Here is a 26,171-nt window from a genome sequence, read left to right as displayed (position 1 = left end):
CCTACTGGGCTTCACTAATGACCTGGTCAAATGCCATCTCTGATCTAGTGCGGAAGAACTCTTTTCCATGACTGAAGAAAATACAGGGAGCAGCTTTGATAATAAACGTTTATTCAGGTCTCGGCAACACTTGTGTTAGACTAGGCCCAATCAGAAGGTGTGCTATCTTCAAACTTAAGTGCAGACCACATAATTCTGATCATTCATTATCTAGAAGCGAAGTGGGAGGCACCAGTCAGAGAAATGTGTACTCCGGATACACTGGCCTAACACCTGGAGCCGGGTCCTGCTTGTTGCCAGGCATAGCACAAAAAGGTGAAGTACATGTAAATACTCAATTTGTATTAGGTCTGGAATCCACCAAACAGTGTAAACAGGAATACCCGTCGAATGTGAACATTTGGGGCCCAGAAACGAAATCATTGGTCAAACGTAATAAGAATCAATTCAGTAAAAATGGTCACACATTTTACACTGACTGTTATCGAATCGATTCTGATTTCACAAACTGACCTATGTACTAATAGTTTAATTCACACAATCAATCATCATTCGTAGTAGGTGGCAGTCTGACCTACGTTATTAATATGCATTTGGTAGGTTGTAACTTGTGACCCGCTATGATTGGCTCTGAAACACCCAGCATAGAAGGCTGGATAAGAAATGCAGGTGAATGGTCTGTAACAGAAGAAATTAGGATGAAACTGAAAAGAACGAAGAACAATTCCTGTATGTTCTGGAAACATGCATAAACTAACCAAATGCTTGTAATACCCACGTGAAAAACACCCACCTTAAGTATAATGAAGAAGGCTACATTTTAAGACAATTTAAATGTTATATAAAGCAGTTGTTCTATGTATAAAGAAAACAGCAGTTCACTTTAGATACAGATCTGTAATGTGCAACCGGGCATGTACCCTGACAGATGTATCACGGTCCTCCACTCTTGTCGAAAGTTCAGACGTTGTTTGCAATAGTAAAACAAAACTTTTAATATTTTTTTTTTAAAGGAGTGAGGACTATTGCCACCACAGTAGTCACTTCTCTACCAACCCTATGTGCCTTACATTTTGGGTAGTTAGTTTACTCCCTGGCAGTATCTGGCTTGAGACTAACGCCTGAGGTGCTAGCCTCGACCTTGAAAGTATGCAATAATGCTTAGTCACATATGCCAGGGCCCTTTGGGACATAGGGTCCTTCTGCCCATCAGTGTCATCTGAATCGCCCCTCTTCGTTTTGTTGGATCCTCTACCCATGAGTTTATAATTTGGCAATAGATTCACAATGTGCATCACCATCCACCATGACATATAATTCTTGCAGTAAGTTTTAGTGACTTTCAAAATACTGAGTAAGAAATCATTAATTATACGAACTGTTTTGCACTGATACGATGCAGAAAGGCAATCCCAAAAAGAACAGGAGTACGACGTTTGCCTTACAGGTTAAAATAATTTAAACAAGCAATGGAGATCTACAGGAAAATGACAAAAAGTGTATTCAAGAAGGGAACGACATTTCCCTCAACATCTCCTCAGTCACAAGGGACAGCCCTGTGGACCCAACCTGCCACTTCTTCATAACAGATCACATCCAATCCTTGAGGATGACCAAGTGGGAATCACTTGTCAACCTGGCTGACTAGCCCAGTTGTCCGATTATGTGTTATAGCGGACCCTGCCCCGTGAGGTCTTCACCAGGTGGCGTTGTAGCTATGCAAAACATCTAAATAAGTAAACAGTAGACTATCCTGGAATGGGATCCGTAGTTTTTCAATGGATCTCTAATTGTTTCGCGAGGTAATAGAAGCTATACCAAAACACATATGCTTCTTCGATTTAACTGTTTTATCACAAAGAGCACTACGTGTGCACATTATATTTTTCAAACATTAGCACAAACCAAGTACTACATTGGAAACTGTACTTTTCTAACAACGAGTTACCTGCAGGGAATCCCATGACACTAAAAATACGATCAAGCTGGTCATGGTGGAAAGGGTTGCTCGTTTTGATGTCCTCTTGCCGGCAGTGGAAAATAGGTTCTGAAGTCAGCAGCTCTGCAAATATACATCCGATGGCCCATATGTCTGTAATAAAAATGAAGGAAAAGGAAAGGATGTTTTGTGGCCTTACTGAAGCGGTGAAAGTGAATGAAATAGACCGGAACTGGTACTGCTAGTTTATTTTTAAACCGTTCCACTACTTTGGAGCCACCGCTGATCAAGAGTATTGGAAGCCCCTGGATTCTTAATAGGGCTGGGCATTTTTTCAATTCTTGTGATGCAAAGCATATTGTAATTGTAATAGGATTTATATAGCGCTTACTACCCCTGACGAGGCGTCAAAGCGCTTTTCGGCGAGTAGCAAGCTACTACAGAACCCAGCAAGAATTAGTGATGGTTTTGTATCGGGAAATATGAGTACAGTTTTAGTATTATTATGAGTTAATTTGAGCTGCGGATATGAGAGTTTGTTAGTTAGATTGACTGGAGTAATGGAGGGGTGGAGGAGGAAAGAAATCCAGCAGTGTTAATTGGGAGTATATCCCTCATTTACTCATCCCATAGGCTTGGGATGAGTAAAGGGGGTGGAGGAGGGAAGAGTCTGTGGAAGGGTTAGGGAGATCATAGTAGCAGGGTGAGGTAAATGAGAGTGAATTTAGTAGGGTTGTTTGGGAGGTCATAGTAGTAGAGTAAGGTTTGGTGAGTTAGATGTGGAAGCAGAGGGAAGAGCTTAGGCAGAGTTATTTAGGATATGAAAGTAGTAGAATGGATTTGGGATGAGTCAGAGTGGGAATGGAGGATAGAATGATAGAGACATGACATATGATGATGGGTAGATAAGTGTGATAAGATGAGAGCAGGGATTCATAGATATCTAGTATAACAACCCAACAAGGAGCCATGCAATGACCCACGAACATGCCAAGCACAGAACAACATACACACATGCATACATATATATATATATATATACATACACACACACACACATACATATACACATGAATACACACACATATGCACACATATATGTACATACAATACATAATTAGAACCATGGGTAAATATACTTAGTCAAACAGGTTTAAAGAGTGTGTGTGTATTTTATTGTTATGACATAGTAGCGATACATATTTTCTAAAGAACTATACATAACTAGAAATATACACATAATCAGAAAAAATATTTATCAACTTAGGCATATGCAGTCCATAGTTGTTTGAATATGGTGGTTATGAAGGAAAGAGGCAACTCTTGAGTAGTGTTCTGAAGACAAGAAAGTTATCGGTGGCTCTTATAGTTGAGGGTAATGAATTCCATAGTTTGGCTGCTTGAACGGAGAAGGATGTACCACCTATAGTCTTTTTCTTGTATGGTGGTGTTCTAAGGCGGGGTGCCAATCTTGAGCGGAGGTTTCTTTGTTGGATGTAGATGGTTATTTTGTTTCTGATAAAAATAGGTCCTGTTCCATGTATAGCTTTGTGGGTGATACAAAGCAGCTTGAAAGTGCATATTCTGGCAACAGGTAACCAGTGTAGTGCTCTCAAGGCAGGGGAGATGTGGGCTTGCGGCTTTAAATGGAGCTTCTACATGCTGCGGAGCTCTGAATACGTTGTAGCTTTTTCATAACAGATAGAGATGATCCATGGTAGAGGCCATTGGCATAATCCAGTTTGGATAGTACAAGCGAGATAGTAGCTTGCACCTTGTGTGGAAATCCGAGGTGGGAGAAGATGCGTCATAGAGTCTTCAAGGTGATGAAGCTTGTTCATGCTAATTTGTCTACTTGGGCATTCATAGTTAATTTGGAATCCATGGTGATTCCAATGTTTTTAACTTCCTTGGATAATTGAGGAGGTGGTCCGAGATCGTCAGGCCAGACGCACAGAGGGTCATAACTTTTACAGTCACCACATATGAGTATTTCTGTTTTGGAGGTATTTAGTTTGAGATGGCTCCAGGTCATCCACTAATCAACGGCTCTGAGGCAACTGAAGATTTCTGTGTTTTCAATGTTTTTGGGGCATTCTAATTTAAGTAGTATTTGCGTGTCATCTGCATAGTTGTAGCATGTGAGATGGAAATCATTGATCAGTTCTTGTAATGATATCATGTAGATGTTGAAAGGCAAAGGTGAGATGATTGATTCTTGGGGGACCTCTGCTTTTATGAGGTAGGGTTTGGACGAGAATGGGGGCGAGTAGATGATATTAGATCTTTTTTGAAGATGGGAAGTAATCCAGTCGAGAGCAGTCCCTTGTATGCCGGCTTCGTGGAGTCTTTGATTTAGGGTGTCATGGTCAACCGTATCAAAGACAGCCGAGAGGTCAAAGAGAAGTAGTGCAGCAACTCCATTGCGGTCGACTGTGTTTTTAAGATCATCCCAGATTGCTATGAGTGCCGATTCAGTGCCTCTTCCTGGGCGGAATCCAGTTTGGAAGTCTGAAAGTATAGAATTGTCTTCAATGAATTGTGACATCTGGGCGAATACTGCTCTTTCTATCAATTTGCCCAGGAAAGGTCCACTTGTGATTGGTCTGTAGTTGTTGGGGTTTTGCGGGTCTAGGTTTGTTTTCTTTAATAACGGTCGTATGTATGGCTTTTTCAGGTCCACAGGAAAAGTTCCTGTAGTTAAAGAGTTGTTGATGATTCTTCTTACAGGTGTGGCAGTAGAAGTAGATAGAAGAATGTTCTTGAAGATTTGTGGTGGACAAGGGTCAGAAGGGCAACCAGGAGGCCTGCTTGCTTTGACCAAATCCATAAATTCACCTTAGGATATTTGTTGGAAGGACTGTAGAGGCTGGGTTGGTTTATTCTTAGAGGGCATTTTAGGAAAGGGGTTGGTGCTGATTGTTTTCTTCTGTTTTAAATAGGAGTCCAATGTGTCTGCCTCGGTTGTTTGGTGAGTTGCCAGTTTGTTTGTGAAACCTTGAGTAGTGGGATGACTTCCTTCCATGCATGTAGGTTTTCGAAATTCATTGAGAATTTTATAAAATTCCTTGGTTGTAGATTTAGCATTTTGAATTCTGTCTGAGTAGTACCTTTTTTTTTTTAGCTTTTTTGATTGATGATTTGTATATTCTGTTAAGGTTGTGTAGCTGCAGTTTGTCTTGACGGTTGTTTGTTTTGAGCAATGTTCGCTGCAACTTTCTGATTTGTTGCTTTATCTTTTTAAGTTATGTGTTTCTCCAAGGTGTTGGTTTTCTTTTGTCGTATTTAGTTTTTCTAAGTGGTATTAGGATATCAAAAGCTTCCTGTAGCCACTCCTAAAGTTTTGGCGCAGAATTAATTGTATCTAGATCTGTGTTGTCTGTTAGTTGTGTTTCTAAGTCATCAAAACTGAGTTTGCGCCATGGTCGATAGGTGCATGTATGTAAGTACTTGTGGGGTGTGTTGATTTGTGGAGTTTTATGTCGGAAAGTTATCAAAAGGTGGTCTGGCCAAGTGATTGGCATGATTCTATGAACGGTAACTAGTTCAGGCTTAGCAAAAATGACATCTAGAATGTGTCCAGTGATGTGTGTGGGATTGTGTACAATCTGTTATAGGTTCAATGCAACTAGGCCAGTGGTGATAGCTTTTGGATAGGGCATATTGGGTTTGTCAAACCAAATGTTTAGATCCCCAAGAATGCATAGGTTGGAGTATAGTGTAATAAGGTTTGAGCATGTATCTAGAAAAGCATCAGGGAATGTGGAGTTGTTAGGTGGAGGTCTGTAAAGAAGGAGAAAGTTACAGGAGGAAGTTGGAGTAGGGTGGCATCTGGGGAGGAGGGCTTCACAACCTTGTTTGGACATGTTGTCTGTTTTACTGAGGTTTATTGCATGTAAGAATATAATAGCTAGTCCACCTCCTTCTCTTGCCTATACGGTTTTGTGTGATGGTTTGATAGCCCGGATGAAGGGCTTTGTGCAAAACTGGGGCCATGTCATCTCCCATCCAGGATTCAGTTATGAATAGTAAGTCAGGTTGTGTATCTGTGAGCAGGTCGTAGATGTGGTGCTTGTTTTTTGAGAGTGATCGAGCATTTATGAGCTGGCAATTTAGAAAAGGTGTGTTGGTGGTAGTGTTGTTTTGTTTAGGAGAAGGGTAAGTAGTATAATATGAGCTTGAAGAAGAAGTGTTGTTAGCTGTGATAACTGTGTGAGGCTCACCATTAACTTGCTTTTCAATATAGTGTTCCTCTTCCAGCAGGTTAAGGAGGCATTTTGTTGGGTCTGTGTGTGTGGGTGGTGGACTTGGTGGCAGAGAGAGACATGAAGAGTGTACTGTTTTTTGTAGGGTAGTCTTATTATGTAATAGACAAGGGGATGCAAGGTTGTTCAGAGTGACATGTTGTTTATTTTGTTTGCGTCTGTTTAGTGTGGATGGAGTATGGGTTAGGGGTAGTGGAGGAGCATGTGGATCGTGATGTAAGGTTCTAAATTGTGCAATGGAGGAGAGGCAAGTGAATGAAAGTTCCTGGGTTGGGGTGCTTGTGGTAGGTGTTTGTGAAGAGTGAGAAAGTAGGAGTAAAGATAGGACGGGACTTGTATTCTTTGTGTAGTCCTGAGGGTGGGAGTGGGTGTAACGATAAGTGTAATGAAAGTTTGTGTTGATTTGATGTGCTGATGTGTGTGGTCTGTATTGTTTTTGCGGAATAGTGAGAGGGGATATTGATGTTGTTGTTTATGAGGCTTGTTGGGCATTTTAGGAAGGCATTTTAGGAAGGCATTTCTAATGTAGGTGCTGCAATGTAGTTGTAAGATTTTTTTGTATAATAAACCAGGCACACTTCAGAAAATCTTGCCTTTGAAAGGCTTTTTAGGTTCCTTGGCTACATATGGAAAAGGTGTTCTTTCTATCTAGTCATATATATTAGTTATGAAGATTTCCAGGGACCCCACAGGTAGCATAGAAGTATCCTAATGTTTAAGGCTATCAATGAACATCCTATGAGGCAGAGCTATTGTATTGTCATCAAGTTTGTCAAGGACTTCAAGGTGTGGTTGCTCAAAGTACAACACACTCAACCCCCGTTTGGCATGTTTAGGTACTTACTCAGCTTAAAACATCTCAACATTGGACTTTTTGCAAAGAATGACCAGATCAGTAATAGATATAGTAAAATATTGTTAGAGTGCTGCAATTGCTTTGCAATTTTTTCAACTGAGTAGTTTTTTTAGTAAAACAAACTATATTGCTTTTGAAATATAATCACCACGTAAAATGTATATTTTCAAAAGTCCATAACAATCTATGTGAAGTATCAGTGAAATAGATCTAATGCCCATCATACACTCAAATTTGGGCATTGTAGGCGTTATACCATATTAGCCGGAGCAGGAGCATTTGTACAGTAAGTAAGTGGTGAAGTCTGCAATTGTGGATTATTTAAAATTATTTAACATATTGAGAAAAAAGAAACCATTTAATCCCAATCTGTCATCAGAGCACTAAATGTTTCCAAAGGAAGCACCTTGCAAATTCACCCAGCCAGTAGTTCATCAAGGTTCACTGTCCTTTGATGGGTAATCAGAACTGCTTCTTTCCGATCACTCCTCTGGTAGTGAGCATGTCTTTTGGCAGCTGTTTTGCCTTAGTGCCATGATTTGAGAAATCTGACCAGATTATTATTTTCCGGAAAGGGTACCTACATCCAACAACAGAAGAACTCACAAACAAACCCTACTGCTGATAAGATGTACTTTTGCTACTCCATCTCAAATGTAGGCTAGAAAAAGAAGGGAATGAATAAAAGCGCGATGGGGGATGGCTGTTGGATACAGAGTCACTCTACCAGCACAGTAAAAAAAATAAAGCCAAGAGATTGTGAGTTGTCAATTATGTGGACATCAGGTGTTGGAGGGTCAACATTAAAGTACCATGGTGTCATGGTGCTCACGATGTCAAGGTTCAACAAAACAACAGTTGCAATACAACAACCTCCAGGACACTGATAGTGTGGGCTGGTAATAGCACAGAGATAGATGTATTAACACTAATCAGCTTTTAAAAATATATTATGAAAGTTGCTTTTGTGTGTCCCTGAGGTTTAATTCAGTCTAGGTGTACCTGTAATGGTTAGTGAATGTTTATTCATATGTGTCAATTCGGAGCTTCATACCAAGCCATCAGCAAGACCATAAGAAGTTTCCTAAGATTAGGGCTCACCACTGTTTACAGTGATCAAAAAGGAGGACGATGCATGCCCGCCTGGGATCTTCTCCTGCTGTGCAAATAAAAGTAACTATATCAAGTCCAATCACCTACAAGCTGCCCAGCCATCCACAAGGCCAGTCCCATGTTTCTGTTTCAGATGCTGCATGGTCATTCAGGTTCAGGATTCCCAGCACCTGCTTCCCCAGGACTTATCTGGGACCCACCCATTGCACCCCTCAGCAAGCAGGGCACAGATCCAAGGGAACTATAACAGTATGTCTTCTGGTCCTCTAGAGCTGCCACAGTGCTCACCTGTCACTTTCACTTCACAGGTCTGTGTGCTACTGGGTGAAAGCAGGGAAACTATGAGTTTCTATATCCGTCAGAACACCATGCCCTTCTTGGGAAAGAGTACAAGCACATCAGTATCCCAGTCCTGCACTGAATCCGAATTCCTGTGGCAGCCATCTTATGAGCCTCCGGATCCATGGTGGCAGGAACTGAGTGGGTGGACTCTCTGGTTCAGTTCTGGATCCTGGACCTCATGAAGGCAGACTTAGACGCAAAATCATTTGCTTGTTTTGTATCTGCCCGTCCGTATATTTGGTGTGTAGAACAATGGGTTGAAAATATGATGATTCATACCCATAGCTTAGCAGAAAGATATCGCCCCAGGTCTCCACCCACGCCACACCTCCAGTCTAATGTTTAAGATGGCTCATTCAACTCTTGTGGTGCAGGTTGAGAAGCCATTCCTTCTTATACTTACTTTAAACATTTTTGGTTCTCATCTGCTAAATAATCAGACTTCTTTGATTTAATGACCCTGATAAAAAAAAATGAGCTAACAAGCGCCTATTAGTAAAGAGACACACAATATTTAATTGATCACATGCTGTAAGGCTTAATGATGTTATATCACAAAGCTGAAATTTGTGATGCTTTACTTAACCTGTGAACACATTGAAATATGGTTTTATAGTGTTGTGTAGCCATTTTAGCTATAGCTCCATGCGCGTTATTTTAACACACTAGGCCAAGCCGCTGTGCACTCTAACCTAGATATATTTTATTCAGCTTTATTTTATTATTGTTACAATAGCCACTTTTACGGTCTTGTTTTATTTTCTGTTTATCTAACTGTTTTTGCCTGGGCCAGCACTCTGTTCTCAAACAAGACATTCTTGCTAACTCTGTGCTTCTCCCAAGGCTACAGCAAGGTACATTGCTGGTGAACGTGGTATAAGTTTAGTCTCCGACATTTGTAGAAAACACACATCCTTACATAGGGACATTTTCTCAGAATATCAGATGTGTTATTATAAAAACACTTCCCTGTCCCTTACACGTCAGAGGGAGATTCCAGCCAGACAACCACGTCTGTATGCTGATTGTCGAATGCTTCGCTGCAGCTGTTTTGCAGACCGCAGGCCTTTGTTCAGGTATGGGGGATGATGTCTTCCCAGGGGAACCTGAAGGGCAGAATTAGAGCTTAACACGCTGTGCTCTATTATAGCTTAGGCAGGAGTTAGCCTACCGACTGTTGTGACAATATGATAGCGTTATTCTTATGCTTCACTCTCCTTGTCACAATTTTAATACTGTCATGTTGTGTCGTCCTGGTTATTGCAGCTCACGCTTTGCTATCCAAGATGCAGTTGCTTCATTAAAAACTTTACTGAAACATATACTGCTTCTGTTTATCATTGTATAGATTAGACTAATGTAACTGAGAGAAACGGATGAGACCTGAGTGACCACGGCTTCCCAGTCATGCGCTCGGCTGCCCAGTCATCCCCTCCCTCGGGTAGAGATGAGGCCACCTGCAGTGGTGGGGCTCAGTCTCCCCACACCGCAGGCGATTCTGCTGCTCAATATACAAAAGTCTCATTAGAGTAATGATAGCCTACGCGACAATAGTGCCCTTCGCTGGTTTTCTATTGTAACATTTATCATTTTTAGTGACTTTTTTTTAATCAAACTTCTACCCCAAAATAAATATTATTTTGAAAGTAATCGATCTATCAATGTTTATTACAACATCTGTAGTGAGAAACCAAAACAAAAGGACAGCAGTAAAATTGCATAATGTTTATTAGCATATTTGGTAGTGTCTAGAAGCACCCAAAATGCATGTGTGTATAGTAAACGGAAACCTAGCAATCACTAATACTAAAGAGTCTTCTGTTAAGTGGCTGTAAATTCTGGTACCATCCATTAGCTCTTGAAAGGCGAATGCTTTTAAAGCCCAACGTGTTGTGCGGAAAACAGCTCACTGATTTATGTAAAGAATATGACTCATGTAGGGCTTGTTTGTCTCATGTTTCCAGCTGCAGTTCTCAGCCACCACGCCCAGTGCTTATCACAGGCTGGTGAGCGTTGCCCTCAGAAGCATATCAACAGCTAAAGATTCCACTTGCTTCTAGTCACCACGTTTTCCTATCGGCGGCTTTCCTTTAACAAGTCACTATTTTCAAGTATGTAAGTCAAATCAGTGCAATGAAAGTGAATCATGGTTATAGCTCCCACAATGCACTGCCAGCAGCAAAGGGTGACTTCCAGTGGTGCAGCGATCGGAAACAAAGATAATGATCTCCGTTGGCCTGCATTATAATCATCAAGCTAGATATAAAAAAAAATGCAGGAAGGAAGGAAGACACCAAACCTTCTCCCCGTAGACTGTCAGAATGTGGACTCATGCCACCGAGCCTTCTCCCCATAGACTTTCAGAATGTGGACTCATGCCACCGAGCCTTCTCCCCATAGACTTTCAGAATGTGGACTCATGACACCGAGCCTTCTTCCCACTGACTTTCAGAATGTGGACTCATGCCAAGGAGCCTTCTCCCCATAGACTTTCAGAATGTGGACTCATGCCACCGAGCCTTCTCCCCATAGACTTTCAGAATGTGAACTCATGCCACCGAGCCTTCTCCCCATAGACTTTCAGAATGTGGACTCATGACACCGAGCCTTCTTCCCACTGACTTTCAGAATGTGGACTCATGCCACTGAGCCTTCTCCCCATAGACTTTCAGAATGTGGACTCATGACACTGAGCCTTCTTCCCACTGACTTTCAGAATGTGGACTCATGCCAAGGAGCCTTCTCCCCATTGACTTTCAGAATGTGGACTCATGCCACCGAGCCTTCTCCCCGTAGACTTTCAGAATGTGGACTCATGCCAAGGAGCCTTCTCCCCATTGACTTTCAGAATGTGGACTCATGCCACCGAGCCTTCTCCCCGTAGACTTTCAGAATGCAGACTCATGCCAAGGAGCCTTCTCCCCATTGACTTTCAGAATGTGGATTCATGCCACCGAGCCTTCTCCCCAGTGACTTTCAGAATGTGGACTCATGACACCGAGCCTTCTCCCCATAGACTTTCAGAATGTGGACTCATGACACCGAGCCTTCTCCCCACTGACTTTCAGAATGAGGACTCATGACACCGAGCCTTCTCCCCATTGACTTTCAGAATGTGTACTTATGACACCGAGCCTTCTCCCCATAGACTTTCAGAATGTGAAACTCATTCCTCGCCCATTTCGGACTGCAACTACACTCAAAATATTCTCTTCAAGCAACAATTCACTTGTGTAATACGAAGGCCTGCATCCCATCCTTTGTACTCTTTCCCTCTTTGTGTACTTTTTGTACAGCTCCCTGTTGCTTTGCAGTTAGTTTTGCACATTTAAAACCCCCTACATACATTTAAGGTTGGAATAGAAAAGTAGCAAAAGTGTGCCGGAAGTCATGGATTGCTAAGAATAAACCTTCATGAGAGAAACAGTATGCTCATGGTTGCTGGAGACCAAAGCTAACAGGTATGACCCTGGGTCAAATGCATAAGGGGCCATGACAGCTGATTTATAATAGGAAATACCATATCCCTTATTGGTACCCTTACCTGTTACAGTTTCAATACCAAAGCCCCCAAGGATATACTGGGTTGCCCATCATATTGTAATTGTTACACGTTATTTATTAAATTGTAAGCTATGGTAGCAAACCTTAAAAAAAGCTTTGGTAAAGAGCTCTCATTTTTACTATGCAGGCGTATTACTACTGACTTTACCCATACATGCTTGCTTCAGCATACTCTGGCCAAAACCACTTCAAGATGGCCATCTGTGCAAGCACATGCGCAGCCATTGTGAATGCTTTTGTTGTCAATGTATAACAGAGAAAAAACTGCCAGACGATAGTCGCCATGCGTCAAAACTTATCTGCATGAACCAGTTGCCAGCTTACAATGATTTTTGTTATAGTTTGACAAAAAAAAACATTATAAGACGGTAGGTTAGCATGAAATTGCATGCATAGGTAACCTGCTTGCAACTCTTGTCAGGCTTTCTGTATTGATAGGGTACCAGGCCTCTCAGGCACTCTATTGGAAGGTTGTCTTAGGTTATCTGGTGCCATGTCCTCTCAGACTGTAGCTGGAGGCAGGAATTCAGAGCTCAATCACTCAGGATGAATGGTGGCAGGGTGTCTCAGCTTTTCCCAGCAGTTAGGATCTCTTAGGCTCTCTGTGGTCTCAGGATTCTTCCTGCACTCTTTCTTTCTACGATGGGAAGTTCTCTCAGTCTGTCACTCCATATTGGCATGCAGAGTCTGATAGTCTCTGTGCTAACAAGGTCTCTCAAGTTCTCACTGCTGAGAGACACTCTCAGTCTCTCTCGTCCTCCGCTGGGTGCCCTCTAGTACCAGGTTGAGTCAGTGATAGGTGATGGGGTTCATCAGGCTCTCTCTGATAAGAGCCTCTCTCAGGACACAACTGGTCTAAAGTCAAAGTAAGATGCTTATGCAGTTTAACTCTTCCATTTGCGCAAGGGACATGCAGTGGGTATTGGTTGTGCTTTAGTGTAGACGGTTTTGAAGCACCGGGTAGACACAGAATGTATTTTTCCTTGAAGCAAAATGTGAAGCTCTGGTCGGGTACACGTGAAACTAGGTTTCACTACTCGGGCATGGCTGCGCTGGTATCAGAAACAGCCCCTGTGAAACCTACATCGCCTCATCTTGCTTGGCATGCCCTACATCAGTGCTTCCCAAGCTTTTAAAACCACCACCCAGTTTATAGAACAACAAACATAATCGACCCACCTTTGACATGAGGCAGGCACTTTTTTTATTGCAACTAAAGAATAGTGTGGTAGCGCACTGCCATTTACAGACAGTACACTTTCCAATGAAATGGCCACTAACTTTGCACAAACATACAGTTTCACTGATAAACCTACACTGCACACAACTGATAATGTATGGTAACCGGGTTTCCATTCCACCAAGTAAAGTATTCTTCTGTGTATGACAGAAGAATGACATCCCACATCCTTTACTTTTACACTCCCTGTACCCCAGCAAGATTGTGCCATATTTCATTTTATTTTTGTTTGTGAACACCAAACCTCATATTAAATAATATAAGCACCAATTTGTCAGAAGACACTGCTGGGCGTTTGACCCAGTGTCTTTGAAGTAGAGCAAATGTGGCAAGATAAATATAGAATTTATAAAAATCTGTATTTGTTGTTTGGACTTCTGTGACCTACCAAATCTCGGCTCACAACCCACCAGTGGGTCACAACACACAATTCGGGAAACGCTGCCCTGCATTCAGAGACATTCTCGCTTATTTGCTCATATTACACAGCCTGTGCACTGTAAAACTCAGGGGCGGCCCCTCTGCTGAGGCGAAGGAGCGTCACCCCACTAGATTGTGGGGAAAGGAAAAATAAAATGATAATAATGCAATGCTATTGTCATTTTATTTTTCCTGGGAGTAAGGGGTGGGGCTGGCTGGAGGAGGGCTGTAGGAGCGTTTTTGCAGTACAAAGTGTGCATATCTGTTTGGCTGGCCTTGTTGGTTCGGCCAAACAGTCATGCATATTTTGCATGTTCTCTCCCTGGCTAAATTGCACAGCCGAGTGGAGGACATAACCAGGCTCCCACTCCCAGTCTGAGCAGGGAAGCAGGCCGTTCAGACCAATGACGATGCTGCAGTCATGCTGGCAACATCAGCGTTGTGATTGGCTGGGAGCCTTTGTGCAGTCGAAAAGAGGACGAGGATGGAAGGGAGATGAATGCATCTCACCTTGAAGGTAAGCATTTTTTTTTTTTTTTAACTTTTGTTTTTTTCACACCCCTCCCCTCACCCCCCCCCTGCCCCACCCCCCCCTCTTAAGTGGCAACCGCCACTGGTAAAACTGGTTGACTTGGCCCCATGACCAGATGGAATAGAAAAACTCCCCTGTCCCTTTCGCTGGCCTGGCAACTCTGCAAAGCACCTCCGTGGGAGCAGTACGCAATGAAGTTGAAAGTTGTTGTCTCCAACAAAAACACCGAAAAGAGTAGCTGTTGAGGACTCCAACTTTCTGCAGGCACTAGAGATTCCGCATCACATCATGATACGTACTGCTTATGGAAAATAAATTGGAAATAGAAATGCCATCTCCATCTGTAATCTATGGGTAGGTTGAGGTAGCAAAATAACCTTTTAATGGTCCAAAAGGAGTTGAACTTGGCCTTCATACTACATTAACAATCCGGAGAACCAATTTTAATTTTGTATCCAGGGTCAGACTGGCCTACAGGGCAATCAGGCAGTATCAGTGGGCGTGTCTGAGATGAGTCTGTGGGCAGGTTGTGTGGGCTATTTGATGGTCAGGTGGGAAGGTTCCTACTGCTGATTTCTTTGATATTACCACAAACATTGCCTCCAGCAAGAATAAATGCATGCAGTTTCCCATACTTTTCAAAACACCTATCCAGCATGCCTTCTTTATACATTCAAAACAGCCCTGATTTGCAAATGTAGGGAACCTTGTTTAGCTATTTGATTAACAAATGGGGGCAACTTTTACTTAGGTACCCTGGTCTATTTTGTGTCCCAGTCGAACCCTGTTTGTATCAAATTCTGTAGCTCAGTAAAAGGAGAAAGTTAGAAACCCATCTATGTAATTGAGTAGGCCAGGGGTCATTAGATGTGTAGGTTTCAGTGATGCCCACCAATCATGGTTTTTGTTTTGGCGGAGTTTATTTTCAACTTATTTACTACTCAACTGCTAAGAGACAGGAAGGGAATGCCCTACACCTCCAGCATGCCTTCTTTATAAATTCAAAACAACCCTGATTTGCAAATGCAGGGGACCTTGTTTAGCTATTTGATTAACAAATGGGGGCAACTTTTATTTAGGTAACCTGGCCTATTTTGTGTCTCAGTCGAACCCTGTTTGTATCTCTAAAATTCTCAAATTCTTTAGCTCAATAAGAGGAGAAAGTTAGATACCCTATCTATGTAATTGAGTAGGCCATGGGTGTAGGTTTCAGTGATGCCCACCAATCATGGTTTTGTTTTGGCAGAGTTTATTTTCAACTTATCTACTACTCAACTGCTAAGAGACAGGATGGGAATGCCCTACACCTCCCAAGGGATAATGCTAGAATGCACAATGTTAACTGGGGTTATCAGCATACATGAAGAAACTGATATAAAACAAATTAATCAATCTGATAAAAAGTGGCCTATTTAGTCTTATAGCCCGCCGTAGCAGGCTATACCGGACATTAAAAGCCCGCTCCAGCATTCGGCAAGGTCCTTTAACAAGGGTGTGGGACTTTTAATGCCGGTATAGCCTAGCTATGAAGGGCTGTAAGACTATTAGAACATTCGACAATAGAAGGCAGAATGTTCTAACAAATAAAACAAAGGCCTCACGGAGCCCCCAGGAAAATGAAATCCTCTAAGGCTCCCTCCGCGAGGCCTTTGTTCACAGCAACAGCTGTGAACGACAACATTGGAATGTTGGAGCTATAGGCGTCTACCGGCCATTATAAGCCCTGAGCACTCCACTGTTTTCAATGGGCCTATTGACCTTCCAATGCTCATACATTAAACAACAACTGAGACAGGGAGAAACCCTTCATCAACGCACAATACATTTCCTGGGGCTGCAAGTCAAAGGGAGGCAAAGAGACCATTCTAACCTCGTATCAGGAAGGATTTTACCCACTCCAGCACAGAACTCTGTCAGCAAATATCACACCGACTGCTCGAGATAATGCCATGGTACAGTGCCACAGACCACTCCCATGTCAGGTAGAATTAATGCCCCAACACTGTTGCTATCCACCTCCAATATCAAACAATTCAGAATCGGTAGAGGGACTGGACTGGACAAAAGCCCGTCGGATGAAGGTCCTTCGTAAATAATTGTAGCTTAAAAATCGTCACTCTCACTAAGAGTTTCACAGAGTCTGGAAGATTCGAAATTGGCAAAGAGTCACACAACCAGTAGCATCACCTTGAGGTGTTTTTTTTTTAACCCGTGGAGAACAGCGATTCTGGGGGTATTAAGAGGATTTCCTAGCCAATATGAGGTTAGTGCCTTTGCTTATAACAGAAATAGCAGCAGCTGTCAGTAAGATGAGGTTTTCAAAAAAGTACCAGGCAAATTAAATGTGTAGGTCCTGAGCTTAGTTGACTTTGACTTAACACAGTGAACTTTTTTGGGGTAACTGGGGTGAAGATATCAAGCCTCGGGTGCTCAGAAAGAGGTGACGACACTGCACAAAGGTTGCTTGAGTTTTTCTTTGTTGGGTGTTTGATTTCTGAGTCTATTGTATCAGTTTTAAAAGCATGCATGAAAAAAGTTGGCTACTGAACTGCTTAAGACTTATAAAGGGGAAATTTGGGCGTTATACATTAAGTCCTGCAAAAGTCTTCAAGGGTTCACCAGAATTCCTTCTGGAGTGATGAGGACTCATTGATTCTATTGGATAAACACCACTAATACATTTTCACACGTTTGAGAGCTGTGTCACAGTGAACACTGCAACATTTTTCTGATTTTCACTGAAGTAGCAGAGGTCGGTATATCACTGGAGTTCTCTATATCTTCAGAAAACCATGTTTTGGTTTGGCCTAGAGAAATCTTTAATGGTTTGCCAACTTCATGTAATCAGAAAATTAATAAGTTAAAACACATACATATGTACATGTATAAAGGGACTTTGTGTCAGCCCACTTCATTCATTCGTCTGTTCAATTATAAATCCCAATTTGCCTCTGTTCTCTATAGCACATAGTACAGGGCAATTGATCAGTCTACTTCAGCCACTGGCTTTCCTGTAGAGAAGTAACATTTCCTAATCACATGTGCAAATCCACCTAAAAAGAAGTGCTGTTGCTTTTTTCTTTCCATTTTTTTCCTTTGTTTTTCCTTTTCAGTTACCGTGTGAGCTTAAACTATGTCACTAGGTTACTGTAGTTTAAAGCCAAGAGGATGTTTTCTTTTCCAACAAGAATTATCCTGTGATGTACATTGTTAGGAATGGGGTCTCTAGCTGGCACTGGTTTGCAACCTGTTCAAGTAGGGACCTTCACTCTATTCATGGTAAGGGAGTCACACAGCTAAGATAACCCCCGCTCACTGCCTTAGTAGCCTGGGCCAAGCAGTCAGGCTTATCTTAGAGGCAATGTGTAAGGGATTTGTACACACACACACACAGCAACACAGTGGAAATACCACAAAAGTACTCCACATCAGTTTGGAATAACAGACAATATCTTAGTAAAACAAGATAAAAACAACAAAAATACAACATACACAAGCAAAGATATGAACTTTCAAAGATTAAATGTTAGTATATCACTTAGAAACACAATAGCTCCAACTAGAGCTAACACGACGTCTTGACGGAGTCGTTCCCAACAGTACGAAGCCACTCACGGGCCAATGCGGGCTGGTCACGGAGTCGCACGGACCCCAGGTACAGCACCTTGGAAAACAAGGAAACAATGATCTTGCATGGAGTCGGGGAGGTGAGGTGTCACTGGAGCAGGTGCGGTATCGGTCGATCACTGCTACCGGGGAGGTGAGGCATCAGTTCCTTACTGCTAGGCAGGGGAGGTGAGGGGTTGGTTCCTTATGGTTGCAGGGGAGGTGATGCAGCATCAGTGGCGAGGTGTTGGTTCCTCATGACAGGACTGGGTCGATTAATCCAGCAGGTCAAGGCGTGAGGTGTTGAATTTGCGGTGTCGCAATCACAGTATGGGGCCACAGTTGCTGTGGTGGAGTCGTGTGTCATGGGCTTTGGTGACTCAGCACTCGGGACTCAAACTGTGGCGGGACTTTGGAGGCGCTACATCGGGCCTGCGGCGTTAGATGAGGTGGTTGCACTCAGTGGGGACCAAGGCTCCGGTGCAGGCAGGGGTGCGGAGTCAGACAGAGGTGTCAGTTCTGAAGTCGCTCTGGAGTCGATGTGCTTGTTTCTTCTTGGTTACACCAGAACTCACTTCTAAGGGCCCAGAACTGGATATGGCAGCACTTGACAATTCAAGATTCTCAGCAAGAGAGATCAGGTGCTGGCACATGAAGTCTTCGATGTCACAGAGACTTCTTAGCAGGAGGCAAGCTCAGTCTAAGCCCCTGGAGAACTTTGGAAGCAGGATGAAGAAAGCAAAGTCCAGTCCTTTCACTCCCAGGGCAGGAGCAGCAGGCCAGCACAGTACCGCAAAGCAACTGGCGGAGAGGCAGTTCCTCCAACAGCATCCAGCTCTTCTTTCTGGTAGAATGTTCTCAGTCCAGAAGGATTCTAACTTGGGGGGTCTGAAGGCAGTACTTATAACCTTTTCTGTCTCTGAAGTAGGCAAACTTCAAAGAAAAGTCTTTGTAGTTCACAAGACCCTGCCTTTCCAGCCCTGGCCCCAGACACACTCCAGGGAGCTGGAGAGTGCTTTGTGTAAGGACAGGCACAGCCCAAAGTGTCAGCACATCCCACCACTCTATCTCAGGAAGACCCATTAGGATATGCAGGGCACACCTCAGCTCCCTTTGTGTGACAGCCCAACTGTCATCCTGACCCAGACATGTATTCCACAGGCAGGCAGAGGCACAGACTGGTTAGGCAAACTTACAGTTTTAAAAACCAACTTCACCAAAATATGCATTTTTAAATTGTGAGTTCAGAGACCCAAACTCCCTATCTCTATCTGCTCTCAATGGGAAATTACACTTAAAAGATATTTCAAGGCAATCCCCATGTTGCTCCATGAGAGAGATAGTCATTGGAAAAGTGAAAACCGAATTATGCAGTATTTCACTATCAGGACATGTAAAACACACAAGTACATGTCCCAGCTTTTAAATACACCTGGACCTAATTTAGGGGTGACTTACATGTTGTAAAAGGGAAGGTGTGGCCTGGCAAGTAGGTGCACTTGCCTGGTCAACATGGCAGTTTAAAACGGCACACACAGACACTGCAGTGGCAGGTCTGAGACATGTTTACAGAGCTTCTCGGGTGGGTGACACAATCAGTGCTGCAAGCCCATAAGTAGCATTTGACTTACAGGCCCTGGGCACAGATGGCACACTACACTAGGGACTTGCTGGTGAATCAACTATGACAATCTTGGATAAACCAATCACCAACACATTTTAGCACTTGCACTTTGGCACTGGTCAGCAGTGGTAAAGTGCCCAGAGTCCTAACACCAGATAAAACGAAATGCAGCACACAGTCAAAAACAGGAGGTTAGAGGCAAAAAATTGGGGGAAACCCCTGCAAAAAGGGCCATTTCCAACATGCATTGATGCTAATAAAGAGTTTGTGTTAATATTAAAATGAATGTAATCAACCTGCTGCTTCATTGCTGTTTTTTAAAGTCTCTATTCCTTTTCTCAATATACACCACAATTGTTATTTCTTTCAACATAAAACTTTTAGTGCAAGCCTGTGGTCGACACATTTAATCAACATGATCTTTTTTTCTTGTGCTTTTTGCTCTGTGGAACATGCTTGCAAAATATATATATCCCTGTGATGCTACATTGCCAATGCAGACCTATTGGCTTTGCAGTGTTTGTTGTATGACCTACTAAAAGTTCTGGACTGATAAAGGTGGGTTTGCTAGACCAGTGCCTGCAAGCACAAGCTGAAAAATGGGTCTGAACATAAGACTGGGTTGTGTAGTTGAAGTGGTAAGAGCATTGGATGTTCAATAAGACTTCCAGCCTGTGTTTCTAGTTACATTTGACAGCAGAATCAAACTGGGACAGAAAATAGGCCTGGGCAACAGAATAAAAGTGGCCCATATTAGTGACTTCGATGGCTAAAAAAGTGGCACATGTTTGCAAATAGGAGCAATTTTGAACTTGTAAACACACTCAGAAAAAGGGTTTTGCAAGCCACAGTGGCTACATGGATTTGAGCTTGCTGTAGGCAATGTTTGTTTTAGTATCAGGGAAATTAGCAGTAATCACTCGCTCACCAGACCATAAAACAGGACCACAAACAGTTAAAATAAAAAAAGGAAGTAAACAGCCCACTGGGGTCTCTCTGGTTGCCCTGTAGGCCAATTCGACCCTGATTGACTATCATTGAGTAAGAACTGGTTGAAATGTGCGGGTTAATGTCTTTAGAAGTCCCTGAGGTTGTCATGCCTCAGTCTGGATTTCCCATAGAAAGCAGCACATCATTCGCTTTGTTGGACCTTCTGAATCTCCAGATAGGGCCCCTCCATCAGAAAGCAACCTCTCTAGGGTGGATCTGTTTGAAGTCCCCTAGATCACAACCAGGAAAGGGGTTACTTTTCCCCTCACTTGCTCTATTTTATCACCTCAAACAAATGCAAATTCGACCATGAAAATGTATCAGAAAGTTACAATCTTTTTCCGGTTATATAATATCTCAGCACCCATTTCTTCTGTGACCATCCTAGCTCCTACTATCAGCCGCCCTCCTCTTGGACTGCACTTGTAGGAGTTATATTCGAAAGGCATTTTCAAGTTCTTTATTTGGTTTCTCTTTTCTCGACTATTCCGATTCCTTTAATGTTAAAGTTACACAATTTTACAGTTTTACTCATATTCAAATCCATATTCAAATAACCCATCATAACATCTACACTCAAACAACCAAACACCCAAGTCAGTGACATTCGTAAACAAAATCTCCCATATTTTCTAGGCTTCCAATATCAAGATTGGAGAGTGCTGGTAGAGACCAAAGATAATATTTTGCCCAGTTCTATATTTATATATTTTTAAGATTATTTCGACTCTCTAAAACCTGTTGCGGCGGATGCTGCTTGTTCAAGCCGACATTTCTCTGAAAATGACACCTAATTTACATACTTACCAAGCTTCGTTAAAGGTGACTTCCTTCAATCTGCTCCTGTCGCCCAGAAAAGCAGAAATCCTTTCCCCTCTCTTCACATTTTTTTTATTTCCTGGCTAAATGTGATTTTATTAAACAAATATTTTACTTTCGTCTGTGCAATGGGACCAGAACACAAATAGGCTTTCAGCGTTTTAGACTGCGCACATTTGAGATGCAAGGCTTAACCGAGAGGCAGACAATTCATTAAATGGGGCGTAAAACATACAAATAACCGAGAGTTTTTATCTATCTCCGCAGTTTGAAACAGATCTGCTCCTTAACAGTGTCAGATTAATTGGTTTCCAGGAATCTATGATGCAGCCGTCGCAAAAACATAACTAAGCCATTCATCTTTAAATTTTATTTTCTTCATTTAACTCCAAGTCAAAGTATTTTGGGTACAGATGAAAATGGATCATGTACCTGGCAAAAGTAAACGTGGATTGGCTATCATATGTAGTTAATTGTTATATGTAATTAAGAGCAGTGCAACGAAGAATCACACACCAATGCAACAGTTATCACAAGCTCGCGAAGACACGTTTTATGTTGTCTTCTTTGCGAATGATGTTCTTAATACTAGTGGGTGTTTGGAATATTGGTTCTAATAAAATATATTCACACAAAGTGCGCAGTTTATTATAGACCCAGCCAGGTTATACTAAACCTTTTCAGGAGACAGACCCCCTCACCAGTGGCATAGCAAGGTTGCCTTGGCCCCTAATCTAAACAAGAAACATAGCCCCCCCTTCTCCTTTGCTGGGTGCTAAAGACAGCCTGAGGTGGACACCTCAAAACACTGGCTTGTTGCCAGTACACCTACTGTGCTAGTTTTACTCCACCCAGGCCTGATGTAATATAGGGTGTGGGACCAGAATATGTTGTCAGAATATTTATCGTCTGACATCAACAGCTTGTCCTAAATATTGTTTATCAAAATATCATCCCAATGAAGTTAAAAATAGAAAATATAAACCCAATGGGACAATATTTCTGAGCACCACATTAGGACATACAGACACTTCCAAAGCGCTCTGAAGACGCGTTGAGCAGGATCCTGCTTGAACAATAGGATTGGGTGCAGCAGTGCTAAACGTTTCATATTTGCATAAACGCTAGTCGGAAGGCTCAGTCCGGCTGGTTTAATGGCACCATTGGGTGTCAATGGCCACCATTTTTAAGGATCATATGAGCTGGACACTAAGCAGGATGGGCAGATTGCAGAGACTGGGGTTAGGGGGGTTGCACGAGCTAAACAGACACAATACTGCAAAGGAAGAGGTTTTCATGCTGCAGAAGCTGGTGGAAAAAGGCTGCAGGGACTAAGGGAGGCAGGCTGCATGGGATTCGAAGAAGTAACTCTGGGGGCAGAAGGCTGCATTCTGCAGGAGCTAGAGAAGGTCACTTGTCCCCCTACAAGTGATGCGGGAAGGGGGCAGATGACTGAAGCTGCAGGATACAGGCTGCAAGAAATAGCATCCACACTGCAAGAGCAGATGGGGCAGGCTGCAGGAGTCAGACTGTAGACACTCAAGGCCTAAAGGGACGCTGCAGGGCCTGGAGGGGGTGGACTCTAGGACTGTGTTGTTACAGCATAGGACTACAAGGGAAAAGGGAGCAGGAACTCATGGAATAATGTCTCAGAAGACAGAGAATGCAGGTTGGAGGATATGGCGGATGGGCAGCAGGGGGCAGGCTGCAGGAGCCATGCTGCATGATTTGGAGGCAGGGTTTCAAGAAAGAGGCAACAGGAGTGAGGGAACCAAGGCAAGAGGCAAGCTGTAGGAAGAGGGAGACAAACTGCATATGGTACAGCTGCAGGAAGAACGCTACATTCTCTCGAAAAGGAATTCACAAAGAGCTGTCAAGCACACACTTTGGGAGGTGCAGAGGGCAGGATTCAGAAATGCAGGGAAGCTCTCTACTTTGTGGAAGGTTGGCATGAACTGGAACCAGAGTTGCCAGAAGTAGATTGGGTGGCTGAAGATCAAGGAGTTAGGCTGGAGGATATGTGGAAGGGCTTGATGACTTTTACTGGCGGGAGCAAGAGTTGAATATGCAAAACAATCTGTATGACACAGGTTACAGGGACTGCAGGAGGTAGTCTGTGGAAGCTGGTTTGTATAGAGAAGAAGCTAAAGTTTATGTCACAGTTTTTGTATGGGTTTGACTAGGGGTAGCGTAAGGGTTAAGGGTTATGGTGTGAACGTTGAATTTTTACTAATAAATATTCATGTACTTTGAATTATGAATCTGCATAGAATTTGGCATACATAGAAAATAATGTGCAACTTGGATAATGTGCCCACTTGAGTGGACACTATTAGTCACGAAGTGTTATTATTAAATGCTTATTAATATTAATTGAAGCGCTTACGTTTTGGTTATTTTAATAATACGGGGTATTAATGATTTTGCATTATAAACTTGCTTTAATAATTGTAGGCCTTAAGTTAGCGAGGTTTTGGGCTTAACTTGCACAGCCTCATATTAAGTTATTAATTCATTCATTAGAACATTATTTTTCTAATAAAATCGTGGGAAATGTATGACTGGAGAAATTAATTCATGAATTGTTTTTCACTGAGTTGACCAAACGTTAGCATATGTCTTGAACTTTCTCATGAGAACTGCTTGCTAGAAAATTTGTATTAGTGGATGATACATTGTATAGTGTAATGTGTGAGACAGCGATGTTCCCAGGTGCTAACAATAGATGCACTGACTGGAGTACAGATGGATACAAAAATGTTACCTGACGAGCCTGACGGTGGGAACAGAAGAGGATCATTGACGTATGAGAGACAGTTTAGTTATATCTTAGATTTAGAAATAAATCTTTATTGGACTAAGAGGAAACATACAATTCTCTGACCAATGGCAACGTGGGAAGTTCTTTAGACAATTTTAACTTAGCCTGACTGCACAGAGGAGAGGCATGCTCATTCTATTCTGTCTGAAGAGCTGAACAGTTCCTGATGATATATTTCTACTTTAACTTTATTGTTTAAACTTCTGATGCTGAATGCTGATCCCTTAGATGTTGTCTGCTGATGGTTGAGATAGCTTAGAGTCCCCATTTCTGAACCATCCCCTATCATGGCCATTGCTGATGCTGACCAAACAGATGTCCAACTGACATACATAATCACAGCTTGCTGACCCATATGAGGAGAGGTATATCGAAATGCTATTGGGCCAGATGTAGCAAACGTTTAGCGAGTCTCAAACGGCAAAATTTGCCGTTTGCGACTCGCTAAACGCGTATCCCAATGCAGAAATGCATTTTGCGAGTCGTTACGGACTCGCAAAATGCATTTCAGACTCGCAAATAGGAAGGGGTGTTCCCTTCCTATTTGCGAGTCGCATTGGGATGCAATACCATTTGCGACCGCATATGCGGTCGCAAATGGCATCGCAGTTACCATCCACTTCAAGTGGATGGTAACCCAATCGCAAATTGGAAGGGGTCCCCATGGGACCCCTTCCAGTTTGTGACTGGAGCCCAAAATATTTTTTCAGGGCAGGGAGTGGTCCAAGGGACCACTCCCTGCCCTGAAAAAACCCGAAACTAAAGGTTTCGGTTTTTTTGAAGTGCAGCTCGTTTTCCTGTTAGGAAAACGGGCTACACTTAAAAAAAAAAAAACCTGCTTTATTTAAAAGCATGTCGCTAACATGGAGGTCTGCTGACGTCAGCAGGCCTCCATGTTAGCTAGTGCCTATACTCGCAATGGGGCCGCAATTTGCGACCCACCTCATGAATATTCATGAGGTGGGTCATTGCGACCCCATTGCGAGTTGCAGTCGGTGTCTGAGACACCGTACTGCATAGCAATTTGCGACTTGCAAATTGCGAGTCGCAGGGACTCGCAATTTGCAAGTCGCAAATTGCTAATTTGCTACATCTGGCCCATTGTTCTTCTTGTAACTTTTGTGTTTTTTTTCAAGGTACCAACAGCTGTTTTGATAGAGCCATAGTTAGATGTTTTTCCAAATTCATGTTGACTAAAATTATTTTGCATGAAGCCCAAGCATTCTATTCTAATCAGAAGGTTAGTAAGGGAAACCCTGACAAGTTAACTGGTTGCTAATAACTAATAATTGATGTTGCTCAGTTGCTGAACTTAGATGTATGCTATCTCTATTGCACAGTTGTTCTTGCTATTAATTTGAAAGTGATCCTAAAATGTTTAGTGATCAATGCACTAATTAGATTGAGATTCTTTAGAAAGTTTGTTCAACCTGTGCTGTTCTTGTATGCTTGTCTTGCTTAACTTCAGGGTGAAATTTACGGGTTGATTTTTGCTTGCGAATCAAGAAAAACTGAGAAAGAAAGAGTAGCTGTTAGAGCGATAGCCGTCAGTGAAAAATCTGTAAGGTTTCTTAAGCGACAGTGTTACTCTACCTGTAGTAAACAGACAAATTGGGTTTTGAATTTATTTAGTGCTTGCAATATTTTGCATTAGTTTAGTGTAAATTTGAATTGAGGAGGGCAAGCTGAAAGACTTTGTCAGTCGCTGTACACGTGAGTGTGGCATCATTGGAGCCGCGCTGGGTTAGGTTGGTTAGTGAGAAAGGTCGCGAACAGACTGGTAGACAACTGTGAAGCGCAATTGGTTGAGAAGTTTTGGGATGGAAAGTCACTTCCTGATTTGACTGAAAGTACCGTAAAATACTGAATGAAATTTTTCAAAGCTTTAAAGAGTGCCCTAAGGGGAGATACGTTCATACCAGCTGGAATAGGAGAGGTTACACCGGCAGAAGGTACATCCGCCTACATTGTATTAAAAAAATAGGGTGCTGCGCCATGTCTTTGGCTGAAACAATGGTGCAAAGAGACAGAGAAAGAGAG

General features: G+C 42.5%; 1 protein-coding gene across 4 annotated transcripts in view; it reads right to left on the bottom strand.

Moving 5' to 3' along the window:
- Positions 1–26,171, bottom strand: part of CDK19 (cyclin dependent kinase 19) — a 1,195,971-nt gene that overhangs the window by 111,763 nt on the left and 1,058,037 nt on the right. For all 4 annotated transcript variants that reach the window (XM_069234609.1, XM_069234610.1, XM_069234608.1 and 1 more), the window contains one exon: positions 1,949–2,092. In XM_069234609.1, coding sequence (XP_069090710.1) covers positions 1,949–2,092 — 144 coding nt within the window. The remainder of the gene's footprint in view (positions 1–1,948; positions 2,093–26,171) is intronic.

Source organism: Pleurodeles waltl, chromosome 5, assembly GCF_031143425.1.
Source record: "Pleurodeles waltl isolate 20211129_DDA chromosome 5, aPleWal1.hap1.20221129, whole genome shotgun sequence".
Classification (NCBI taxonomy): Eukaryota; Metazoa; Chordata; class Amphibia; order Caudata; family Salamandridae; genus Pleurodeles; species Pleurodeles waltl.
Note: the sequence above shows the minus strand (reverse complement) of the source record. Positions and strands in the feature narration are given on the sequence as shown.